The sequence below is a fragment of the Idiotropiscis lumnitzeri genome, chromosome 8, assembly GCF_059441095.1.
Source record: "Idiotropiscis lumnitzeri isolate Australia: NSW breed Sydney's pygmy pipehorse chromosome 8, RoL_Ilum_1.0, whole genome shotgun sequence".
In the NCBI taxonomy this organism is placed as follows: Eukaryota; Metazoa; Chordata; class Actinopteri; order Syngnathiformes; family Syngnathidae; genus Idiotropiscis; species Idiotropiscis lumnitzeri.
The window spans coordinates 15,584,847-15,598,209 of NC_142398.1; the positions used below are offsets into that span (position 1 = coordinate 15,584,847).

General features: G+C 39.7%; 1 protein-coding gene across 1 annotated transcript; it reads right to left on the reverse strand.

The window, feature by feature from the left end:
- Nucleotides 1-175: 175 nt before the first annotated feature.
- Nucleotides 176-8,296, reverse strand: LOC148332362 (protein NSUN7-like). Its single transcript, XM_088303398.1, has 12 exons — nucleotides 8,284-8,296; nucleotides 7,762-7,965; nucleotides 7,560-7,618; nucleotides 6,648-6,784; nucleotides 6,408-6,560; nucleotides 6,130-6,313; nucleotides 5,290-5,503; nucleotides 5,074-5,217; nucleotides 4,482-4,583; nucleotides 3,788-3,905; nucleotides 1,753-1,873; nucleotides 176-1,478 (listed from the first exon to the last, which is right to left on the reverse strand). The coding sequence occupies exons 1-12, from the start codon at nucleotides 8,294-8,296 to the stop codon at nucleotides 756-758; spliced, it is 2,172 nt and encodes a 723-aa protein (XP_088159524.1). The 3' UTR covers nucleotides 176-755.
- Nucleotides 8,297-13,363: the final 5,067 nt, after the last annotated feature.

The window sequence follows — 13,363 nt, forward strand, 5'->3', positions numbered from 1 at the left end:
TGGCCGAAGGATGGACAAGTGTGGATTTAATTGGAGATACACTTGCGAGGCCATTTTCAAGACGGACCTTTTAAGAGAAGCCAGGTCGTCCAATACCCAGTAGTGTGTAAGTGTGTGTCTATTATTTCACTAGCCAACACGAAACTTATCAAGTAAAAAAAAAAGGTAAAAAACGGGAACATTGTTATTTCAAAACGTGATAATTATCTTGTTAAAATGTGAAACATATCATGTAAAAATGTGAAAGGTACATTTTAGCTCAAATGTGAAAAAATACGCTTGACCGTACACATACTTTCTACATAACTACCGTAACTATAACTGTAAAATCTCTCTTTGTCTTAACCCAAGAACGAAATAGAAATTAATCAAGTTGTTTAAATGAGCCGTGTTATTCATTCTGTGTTGTTTCAAGGTAACAAGTTTCACATTTTCACATGATAATTTCCACGTTTTTATATGATAATTTTCTGGCATTCCCATGATAACTTTCACGTTTACATGATAAGTTTGGTGTTTGTTTATTTAGTTTTTTTTCTGGTGTGGCAGAAATACGCTTCCATAGAATGTTGACGTTTGACATTTCTGTCATCTGCTTTTTGTCCGTCAAATTGAAACACCGAATGAACGTCCTCTGAGACCGATGATTACCATAAATGTAATATTTCAAGGTTTTTCCAACGTAACTGTTTTAAGCTAAAAAATACAAGTTGTGATATTTACATTGTAGATTGGTGGAATGCTTAATACAGTATTTAATTGATGGAGGATGATGATGTCGATGATGGAGAAGTAGACCTATGAGCTTGCTGGGACGTGGAGTCTCCAGTCTGCTTAAGGCCCATCTCGCTGTCGCTGTTCAGAGAGCTGCAGGTGAGTGAGAGGATCAAATCTGACTTGATTGCCACGTTGGTGGCCATCTCCTCCATATAGCTCCTCATTGGACCTTCTGCTTTACTCTTCGTCGTTTTGTTTGCCTTTTTTGCCTTTGTGTTTTGTCCTGTTGGTCTGGCAGGAGAGAGCTCTTTTTTAGCAGAGGCAGTGAATGACTCCAGCTTGGTGGTTGCCGCAAACACGTGGTTGAAAGGTTTGGTGGAGGATATCAGCTTGAGTGTCAGACGAGGTATTTTTCTTGTTTTGCTCTTAACAATGTGTTTCTTGTGATGCGTCTGTGTTGTTACTCTCTTCTTGTGACCAGTTGAATGTTGCTTGGAAACCAGCTTGTCGTGTTTTGACTTGATCTTACGTTTCCGTCTTTTCTTCAGCACTCTCCTCTTGCGTCCTACTTCCTTTACGACCTCGTCACCCTTGACCTCTCCTTCACCTTTGTCCTCTTCCGGGTCTGAATGTCCCACAGGATTCTTCTTGGTTTTCTCCTTCTTCGCCTTCGCTTGTCCAGGGAAAAGTCCATCCAGAAGGCCTTTGGCCGCTGCCCTCGCCAGCACTTCCTGGACTGTTTCCACTTTAGTCGGATCTGCCTGGAGAAAAAAGAGGAAAGACAATACCTTTTGCTCCAGTCAGCATTTTTAACCCACGCAGTGACAACATTTACACAAGGACATCAAATCATCTTTTTGATAGTAAAAATAAAGAAATTTGATGGCAGTGATATTTTTTTTCTCAGTTTGATTTGATTAAACAGCACAACCTCACCATCTCACTCCCGTCACCAAATAATACATGCACATGCTTCCGCTCACGTCTACTCTGCTTGTCTCTCACACAAACAGGCACACAAGCTCCACTGTTTACCTGTCGAGACAAACGGGCCACAAAGCAGCCACTGGTAAGCGCAGAGGGTTCCAGCCTGAAAAACTTGCTGGCTGTTGTGTCTCCTGACTGAGTGTCTTCCGGGAAAATGGGTCCATTCACTCTGAGGGAGAAAGACCGTGACCAGCAGTCACATAAAAGGTAACAATACAGTCATCATTTCCATAGAAGGAACCGCTTATAGTTGGATTCCACACAAACCGATCATTTCGATCACAGGCTTGTTTAGATTTTGGTGAAAATTTGATTAAAAAGTACTGACTAATGCACATATGAAGAAAGCAAACACGGCATGATTCTAGTTATAGAGTTGCATCTCAATAAATTAGAATATCATTAAGAAGTTTACTTTGGTAATATTTAGAAGTGCAATTATTTAGATGCAGGCACAGCATACAATATGGTTTCTATACCATTACGGGAAAGAAAAAAAAAACATCTGAAGGTGACCTAAGACTTAAACAGCATTGTTGATCTGTCCACAGAATTATGTGGATGTATTAATTGAAACCACACCATATGTTTCCCCAGCATCAGCACCAGGATGTTCTCCTCGTACTCCAAACCCCTCCCACATTCCAGAAATATGCATGTTAGGTTAATTTAAGACTTCACATCACGAGTATCAAACATCCCGTGCCATGTTAGTTATGGATGACCTCAGGGGGCTGATAAAAGTACACCAAGATATAGTACTTAATTCTCTAACGCAATCACACCATTGAATCTGACTCATACTGTGGATCAGACCCTTCACACTCTCATGATGCTCTGAGGCACTGCCAGCTGTCACTGCTGGTTGCATTAAGTGGGAACATCTGGCAAAAATGAATTCTGTTTGCAAATGTTTGGGTTCTCTCAGCACTTTGGTTTCAAGGCAATGAAATGCAGTGGTGGGACGTGCGTTTGGTACCCGGGCCCTTCTTGATCCACTTGACTTTATCCACCTTACTGTGTGACATCAATTTGGAGCAGTTCAAAATCAATACTCACTGTATCTAATAACTTGACAAAACTAGTCATAAAATATATCATACTAAATGGAGATGCTGACTATTAGATTAGTTTTGCTGTAATCAAGCATTTAGAGGACAAAAAATTATGACAGTAATAAGGGCCAGTGCATCGGCCACCGTGGGGAAAGATTTTAAATCTAATTGGTTCGAGAATCAACCCCATTCGTAATATATTTCAAGTTGACCAGATACTGATTCCGAAAGCCAGAGGAAAATAAGATTAACATGCCTGCACATAGTCTTAAATCTGATTGGACAAAAAAAAAATACTGAAAGAGAAATGTTATAAAATGAAGAGTCGTAACTGTTGGTAATAATAAGTATTTTATGGAACATATCTTCGAATTGACCATAGTTTGTGAATGTAGGTCAGTGCTGATAGCATTTTGGGCAGCAGAGAAGACCTTCTCTTTACATTTGAATTATTAATGAAAAAGCAGACATTTAGTCAATGGCACTTTAGATTGCAAATAAGTTATGTCAATCGAACAACAAAAAAAATACGCCACTGCCTTCGTCTCAAGCATATTCACTTCTATGCCTTGGAGAAAATCCATTATTAAGTTAACTGCCCCATCACTTTCAGTTTAAATACATGCCCAATGGTTTTATATAGAAGGCAAAATCACTGTGAGTGACAGAATCCAACTGGCCATGAAATCACAATTACGCTGCTTGACGCAAATGAGAGGAAGCCGAAGGCAGAAGAACTTCCCTGTCACACACGCTTGTCAGTATTGGAGGAACAGCATATTTGCATTCAAACTGTGCTCGCCGCCTTTGGCCTTGACTTCAATTGTCTTTCGTCTACTTATTGCAACTTTTTAAAAAAAATTTCGTTATAGCTTTGAGCTCGAGCTGCATTGTCTCTTGTTCTCGTACCAGGCTAGTACCAAAAGTAGTACTGAACAAAATGTCATTTTGTTGCCTTTGACAATAGAAATGCTCCAAAAAAAATCTAAGAGCCTTTGTACCACTGTTCTCTGACAGAGTGTGTTTACCTGAATGGCAGCAGTTTGGAGGGAGTGTGTGTTTTTTCCAACACTCTATTCACCAGCTGCTCATTTTCCTCACCATATACTGAGCGTGTGCAGTAGAGCACGGTCTGAACCTGTGGGACTTATAGAGGGATTTCATTCAATGGATTTGTACCATTTGTATTAGAATTCGAAACATGCCAGTTGCATTAACAACAAATGAGGTGTTTTGTGCAAATGTTGCTGGCAGATTTTTCAAAAACTAAAACGTTTAGGAAGGCATATTTTCTATGCATATAAATTTACAGACATGAATATCTTGGACAGAGGTTCTTGTCTTATAAAATATATTGACCCCGTTCCATACCATACCCGTTTAAATTCTGTATTCAATAAGTGCATGCAGGCAGTAAAAACTACAAATAAACCCTTTCTGTATTGGCACACTTTAAACACATTGGATTTAAAGGTGTTTCTCAACCAGCTCTTAACCAATTTAAAAATAAATACTCAATGAATATCCCCAAAGAAAAGCAGCGATCCTATTTAAATGGTTTAGTTTTTTAAATTAAATTATGATCGTGATCGATTCAGAATGAAATCTAGCCCAAATTACTCAAAGCCCATTTACAGTTTCCTGTGGACCACTAGTGGTCCACAAGCCATATTTTGGGAAGCACGACAGAGATGATGATTCGGTGTGTGCATGCACACTCACAGGTTAAGGCGCGGGCCAGTAGTCTTGCTTGCTGAGTCGTAAGTTTGTTTATGTTGCTCTGGGACACTAAACCACGAGACAAGTCTTGAAGCAGATTCCAGTCTCTCGAGGAAAGGGAAAGGAGTATTATTATTTTTTTTTAAATCATCAACAATATAATTTACACTATACGATTTTTTTTTTGTTCATCAAAACTGAGAAAAATAAGTGTGTGAATGTCACATTTCCATCTATATCTAGTTTGTATCTTAAAAGCTAAGCTTGGTGGCTAATTAACTTTTCTTATTCTTCGATTTTCTTTATCTTGATCGTCTCATCTCAGGTTAGGGTTGTTCTCACAATAATGCCAAGTCTAGTTTGGTTACATTTGTTACATTTCATCTTAGCTGAGCTAATCATGTCAAGTCAAGTAAAAAAAAAATTGTAATATTTATTTTATATTTATTTATTGAGCTAGACAACATTAGCCTTGCTCCACTTAGTTTAGCCCATCTTAGCATTATTTAGCTTAGGTTTGAGTTCAAGTCATCACATGCCCCTAATATATTTCCTCCTTGTTGTCAGGACCTTCTCAATGACAATCATTGCACACCTCCATGTTCACGGTGGATGATGTCCACAGGATCACTGAGGGCAGACGATGAGCACTGAGGAAACACCATGATGACCTTTAAATGCTCAATCGCATAGTCCCACTCATCCAGAGCGAAGAACGCTTCAGGTAGGATGCGCACATCTGCAGGGTGTGACGCTCATATCAATGATAATTTCATATTTATTTACACATTCTGCCTCATTTATTGCTCACTTTTTGCGTCCAATTGTTTCAGTAGCTGCTGCATGTCCTTCAGTTGTGATATGGTGTGATCACCAGCACACACCAGCACGCTGCCTGAAAAGGCAGCAGCCACGATGGCCACATGAGCCAGAGTCAGGGCTGAGAAGGAGCCCGCCACCAGGACGTTGGCGCTTTCGAATAAGAGGGGGCGTAACGCACTCGTCGTCAAGCACATGCTCCTGTCCTGCACAGTCACGCAACAATGTGGTGAGTACAAACGCACACCATGGCCAAGTGTCTTTTTTGCTCAAAATAAAATAGCCTTTCCTTTATTCACTTTTCTAGCATAATCTCTAAATTCACAAGCAGCAATTCTCAAAACATGTAAAAGGTCTTCATAAGGCACTTCCACATCAAGGACATTAATTTTGTCATACTGTGATAAAAAAATATATCTTCAAGTCTTGGATTTTCTAAACCACTTGTCCGCATTAGGTCAACTGGAGCTAATCCTTTTTGTTATAGTTTGCAGTGGAGTACAAATGTATCGTGAGCATGTTTATTACTGAGTTACTAACATCTGATTACCCTAGGTAGCTACCATAGATCTACTGTGCCCATTTTCTTTAGCTTCTAATACATTCAGTTGTATTCTAAATTATAGGCTATAGGACCCAAATTAAAAAAAAAAATTTTTTTTAATGAGTGGGCAGCGTACTGTTGCCGATTTTGTCTCATCTTGTGTGGGGTCTCTCACACGAAGAAAATTGTTCTGTGTGTACCTCACCTTCAGGTCTTACATTGAGCTGTCTATTACAGATTTGTAGCATATATTGACTCATAGTATTCCAGCACACACACGTTACTTACCTGTATGTTAAGTGTGTAAGTAGTAGTGATGTGGCTGAGCTGCCGGGAGGCAAGCAACTTTTGAGGTAGGATGAATGTGTCAAGACATAGGGGGTCTCTGCTGAATGCTGATTCCCCGATTTCAGCCACATGGTCCACCTCAGACATCCCGCAGAGCTGCAACTGCTCACACACTTCCTCCACACTGTTAAGAATCCAAAGTGATAATTGGGGGCATACAGTTGTCTGATGGGTCAACGTGATACATGCATGGATCTGATAATGAAGTCAATTTGGACCTGGATTTGAGAGTGTTGACCCATGCATAAAGAGGAAGAAGTCTCGCTTGCTGTTGTCTGCTCCTCACAGCCTTAGGCAAGACTTGAGAAGCACTCTGCAGGCTGTGTTTGACTCTGCAGCGAGCGAGAGAGGCTGCCAGCTTGGTTTTATACCTGGCATACATCCAAACATACACATCCGTCTGCAGGAGTTAGACTCAGTTTTGATTGTCAGATGTAAATGCTTCATTGCACGCGTACTTGTGTAGCTTGCTTTCCAGATCTCGCACATCTTGCTGAGGCTCCTCCCCTTCCTTTGTTGAATGCTCACACGGCATAAAGCTCCGATCACGAAAGTCGCACAGCATCACCATTGCAAGTGGCAGTAGGTCACCGGGCTGAAAATAGGTTTGATTTGAGTTGGATTTTTTCACCTTTGCATTTTCTGAGCACAACATGCTTATAGGCATGAAAGGTGAATAAATATGTACTGATTTTTAATATTGAACACATTTTTAAAATGCGGGAGACCCCAAACATGATGAGACATAGTGAGCGGTGTACTCAATATCAACAACACACCGCACAGATAACATTTGCTCCGTCAACAGTTGTAAGTTGTCCTCCCCCCCAAATCCAAAAATCCGTTTTGTATCCAAACTAATGAATGCATCCATTCGGGACATGTTTGACATCAAACAAGTTGATTTTCCGTTTCTGTGAAGAGTCAACATTTTTTCCCAACTTTAACTCCCTGTTGTGCTTGCTTGAAACTTTTATGGCACCAGACAAACGACCCGTCAGCTTGTTAGGTGTGTTCCACTACAAAATGCAGTCATTTGCACACACACACACACACTCACACTCACACTATCTTTATCCATGTATGTGTCATCACACATTCTTTATTGTGACATTTACAGACTCCCAGGTGCTTTGTTGCCAATATATCATTTGAAAACCATAACTGGGCTGACTATATACACAGCTGTGAATACAAATGGCCTCTTACATCCATCCTTCTTTCCCCCCATTTTTTGATAGTGCACAAGCATAAGGCGGAGAACGACTACACATGGCAACCTTACGAGGCAGTTTAATGGTCAGTGAGCGTGTCGTTAAAATTTTATTTGGACTTAGACAGGACTTTTTGTCACACAGGATGGGACTCACAATATGCTGCGACATGTGGAAGCGGCTGTCCATCATTATCTCCTCGAGTAAATCTTGGTCTGCTTGCAAAACAACATGAAAATCTTTATTAAAGAACATGCATTTTGTGCTGGAAAAAGCCTTATTTTAAATAAGGGTTAATGTGTTGTCTGAAAAGTTCCATTTGCCAGTAGAATATTGAGATTATTCTAATTTTACCTACATTTGAGTGTGTTGAAGGCCAACTGGAAGGCTTGTTGCTCAGTTCTCTTGTCTCCGCTCTCAGGCATAGACAGCATGTCGGTCTTCTTCTCGTAATGCAGAAACTGATGCCTTAGCGGTTTCTCCGAACGTAGATGTTGGAAGATGGCCGCTGCCTGCAGGAAAGCTTGATCTGAAGTAGAAGGGATGTCAGAGAGATGGATAGCTAGAGAAATAAAGACAAAGAGCAATTGGTAGAATAAAAAAGGTGTGATGTGATGACGGTACAACAGGAAACTGGAGAATTGGGTCAATTGGATCCTTGCTGTTTTTAATAGCAGATGTATGCTAAGTAGTTACTAACACCATCTCCTTAAAGGGGTAGTCAACCCAAAATATATATTTACAAAAATATTTTCCATGCAGGCCCACTCATCAAAACATAGCATTCTGATTAAAATTGCGTTTGCGGAATATGAGTTAAGCAGTAAAATCCACCCATGTTAGCCATCTCAGTGGGCGGCCATTTTGTCACACATGTCACAGAATGCCACCATTAGACTAGTGAAGGCGCACCAAACATATTAATCAAAATAATTTTTTGTGGTTGACTTGTCTTTAAAGGCCTAATCAACTAAAGTTTTTTAGCAATTTACATACATGTCTACTGTACAGTCATTGACAACAACCACCTGCACAATTTAGATAAACAATATAAATGAATTATTCTCAGCTTGATCTCACCAGGTGGCAGAGAGGTGAGAGCTTCCTTGTCCTCCATTAGCCTTTGTCGCAAGTTGACTATTCCTCTACTGCAGCTGTGTAGACGACAAAGATACAATGTGGAAGGTCGCTGCAAGATGTAAAACACTTCACTTTTACTGACCCTTGTCTTCCTGAGCCAACTGAGCAATTACGACTGTTGTTTGTTAAGTGAGTGAAACCCGAGGACTCCGATTATCAGGATTCAAATAATCCACCTTGAGTTGTTTGGATGCCGTCTGTTGAAGGTAATTGGGCTCTTACTGTTGCAATTCAACACCCTCTTGGATTGAAGCAGCATCAATAAGTAATGCTCAGCGGTCCAACTCTTTGTGACCTGCTTCACTCATGACACACACACACACTGACACAGCATTGATGACATGACTTGACAATGAGGATTAAATTCCAAAAACCACTCACTCCTGATTAAAGTGGATTAATATTAATACATTGTGGGTCTAATCAGCTTTTATACCTATCAAGAAGGGTTCGAATGGACCAAAGATGTTTCCGAAATAGTGTGCATGTGAAAAAAATTTAAAATGAATGAATATCAAGCAGTTTTTTTTTTTGTTGTTTTGAGGATTTACAATGTTGAAGGAGCAGCTTTCGTTCTGGAAGAAAAGGCTACAGGAGATTAGTGTAATCCGCATAAGTGATGATGGGCTATTTAAAATTCTATAGCAGGCTTTTTACCTTTGTCATCCACAGTCCTCCTCTCTGCAGACCAGCACATTTCCTCCATTCACTATTCTCTATAGAAGTACAGAACTTTGACAGTCACAAACTCATTGTCTGCCTGAAAGTGGTTCCTTCGCCGCACTGTGCCGTTTCATTGCCTTCCTTTCCTCTGCATGGTTCAGTGCTGCAACACGGTGGCGTTTGTAATGCCATGGCAACAATATGATAATGAGCAGTAGACCTGTCATTGTCAGACAGAGACAACACAATAAGTGAAATGTTTTATTTATTCATTTTATCAGGTAGTGCTTGGATGTTTGCATTTATAAATAAATACTCGCATGTATTCCGTTAAAAGAGAACATACGGAGAATTGACTGATGAGTCTTTGTAAAAAAGGCATACACATTTTGGTCTTGGAAAATACACAGATGTGAAACAATGGGAATTATTATAAAATGTAATGAGATGGCATACAAAACCTAATTAATCCCCCCCTTCTCCATAGGAGTACACTCTACAAAGATCATGCCACCTAATGAGGAAAATGCTATGATGCTTTGTTCGTAAAATATAATATATTGGGATTATATTTATAGAGGTTGATGTGGGCATAAGCATCGTTGAGGGTAGGCACGGCCCCCTGTGGCCCGCTCATGGCGACTGGTCTGCGTACAATGTACAGTGTACTTCCTACATGTCTGTCTCTTTGAATTATCCTAAATTTGCTGAACTGGGGCCTGCTATTAGACTACAGCGTATCGCAGTGCAGTTCTCAAGTAGTATACTATTTATAACTGAAAATTATTATTATTACTTTCTGCATTCACTTACAACCACTCATTGAGGTGCCACATAGGACAGATGCTGCCACCTGCTGTCCACAGCTCCACAGCACACGTCAAAGATTATTACTATTGCTCATGGCCCATATATTATACACAAGCGCTTTCTGCCCGCTAATGTGAGAATTTAGTTTGTCTGGCTATCGCCATACATAGGTGGCGTAGATTGACGAAAGTTCAAGTTAAAACAAAAAGATATACGTACAATATATGAAATGAACAAATGATATCTCATAGAGCACTAATGTAGTAATGTATTAATATACTTAGTTGGTGCTTCCTCTCTGGAGTTATACATATAAAAAGTCTACACACCCCTGTTTAAATTTTTTTCTGAAATAGAAAATAGAGCTGGATAAATCATTCCAAAGTGTCTTTCACCATTAATGTGACCGCTTACATGTACAAGTCAATTGGATTTTTTTTGTTGTATATTTTAAGAAGTAATAAATAAAAAATAAACAACCGATATGAGGTATTTTGTCAATGATACCAGCAGGGAGAGACATTTTACAGTTGTGGTGCCCCATACGGGAGAGACTTAAAAATGTGAAGTTTTAAGATGACATTTGATTCAGTTTTTGTCATTTGCCATAGTTTGATTTAATACAATACAAATAAAGTACAGCTACTCTATTGAAAACGATGGGCTTAATCGGTAAGTGGAAAAAACATGGCATGGTTTTCAGCCAAATGAGCCTCATTTGTCCACGGGTGGGAGTCCAGCTGAAGAGATTATCCCGTCCAACACGCGTCATCAATGTCGCCTCACAACAGGACTTTGCTTGCTTTGTACAGTATGCGATGTTTGTGTGTGGCCACTAGCCACATTTGTTCGTGTGTACGCGCGTGTATTACACCATATTCAATAATCGGCCCAGCTGGAGATGGCGGGTCGTGCGAGCTTAAGCCGACCTGGAATTTTCTCAATAAAGGTCTAATCTTTACACGAAGCTGTACAATGCTGCTTTAATGCCTCCTTGCTTTACTCGGTGCACTTTTGCATCGTTCAACTGTGCATAATCTCGGGTTATATACTCACCTTATCTGTTATTCAATGAGTCAGTTCCATGACCTTGATTTGTCTTGGAGTCCTACATGCAAAACAAGTTCTCAACAAGATCTTGAACCTGATTTCGAGAATACAATGAATGACTCCCAAACGTAGTGTCAATGTGCCACAGAAAAACAACAAAAATAAAAAATAGATATACTTTATTACAACTACTGTATCACTGTTAACTCATTCATTTCCAGTGACAGCTAAAGAGGTCATTTTTTATTTTTTTTTTACCTGGCTGGTATTAATCTATCTATGCCAGCGATGTATCGTGACAGGCAGAATTGTTAAACACGCTTCCACTAGATGCCAGATGGTACAATTAACTTTAAAGTTTTTATTGTGCGTCTACTTGTCATGCATACACCAGAAATATTTGATTAAGTACAGTAATGAGATGAAATTGCTTTTATTCCGGGATACTTATATATAATGTGTGACAGTTTTGTTTAGTGTTGTGATGTGAGATTTTTCTAACGTGGCTCAATAAACGTTGGGAAACACTGCTCTAATATTAAATTGAAAAAAAAAAAGTATTTTATGTTCATAGAGGGTGTTATGTGAACACAGAAGGACAAGTCTGGTCATTTTTGTTCCATTCAGTGACAAGGGCAAACCTCCAGTGTGTGTGTGTGTGCGCACGTGCGTGTGTTGGTGATATTAATCAGTTTGGATTTGATCTGGCTCACTCATCAAAACCCAATTACAATGTATGAGGCATCAAACTGTACGAACACACGTACTCATACACATTCACGCACACACACTCATGCGCACACACATGCGCTCAGTGTGCCCTTCAAATGACTTTACACAGAGCCACACATCTAGTTACAGTTGCTCAAGTGGAAAAGTACCAGGTATGAACTTTGGCCTTATTCATGCCTCACAGCTCAGTTGTTGATTCTTCCTTGCATATTTATATTTGTATTACAAGAATTGGTGCATGATGTAGCAGAACAATTTTTAAACAAGGCCGCAAACATTGATAAGAGGCATGACAATGACATACACTGTGCACTGTTGCTCTGAACCAACTCCATCTGATGACTTGGTTGACTCCACTTGTTGCATGTGGATGTGTCCCGTATTGATACCCTGTTTTTTTTTTTTTTGGAAGGGGGGTTGCGTTAAGTCTCAGTGGCTGGAATCGGCAGCATTCACCAGTACTCGATACATTGCTATAAACCCGATATCTCACCCTCAAGATTTTTTTATACTGCTTGTCCTCATGAGGATCTCATGTGACCTGTAGCCTGTTACAATTGACTTCAAGTGAGTGGTGGGGTACACCCTGGACCTTCCATGCAAAACTGCTTGTGAAAATAACAACAAAAACGTTTTTTCTTTACCTCTATTTTTTGAAAGTCAGATTTAAGTCAGACTAACACAACGTGCTTCACGCCAAGTTTTTTATACGTACTTACTAATTAGCCTTGGTGTGTGTGTGTGTGTGTGTCAAGGTACTGATGCACTGTAATAGCACTGTATTCAGGTTAATTGCACCAATTGTAGTTCGACATTTGGCACCTTTGTTACGAGCTGGTGTGCAAATAGAAAACCAATAAAGTTATCATGATTGACAATAATCCTGCCACTCCCATTAAGTAAAACTAGCTTTATCTCCTTTACTGTTCCGAGTGTGTTGTGAGTAATCTGCATTTATTTTAGACATGTTCTTTTACCAAACCGATTAACTCTCCATACAGTGCATTGCCTAAATAATAAATTCATGAAATGCAAAAAGAGAAAGTCCTGGTAAAAAAAAAAAAAAAAACAGAATTCCTGCGTTCACGCAGTCAATGTGTGGACATTTAAATGGTGATTAAGGCCGAATATGATCTGATGTGAAGCACAGTAAGATCAAAATGTTGTGAAAGTATGAATGTATGATGCACAATGCTTTTATTTGTTAAATGACTACATTGTTTTGATGACAACTTGGGAGGAACTGTGTTGTTTTCTGGTCCCGGTTTAAATTTAGTGTGTTTACTCATCTGCTTGTGCACATATTTTGTAAGTCTTAATAGATGTTTTGACTCAATGTGTTAAGTAAGCATTTGGGCATTGAGCAACACATCCAACGGCCTCAGCCTTCTCCCAGCACAGAGTTCAGCCACTCTGTTGAAATGTTACTTCTCTGTGTGAGCACATCTGACTCAATCTCAGTTTCCTATTCACACAAGTTCCCTACCGTGCGCGCGCAACGCATGTGTGTATGTATGTTGCTCTTCCAAATCAAAATCCAGCTTCCTCTCTTCTATCCTCAGCGT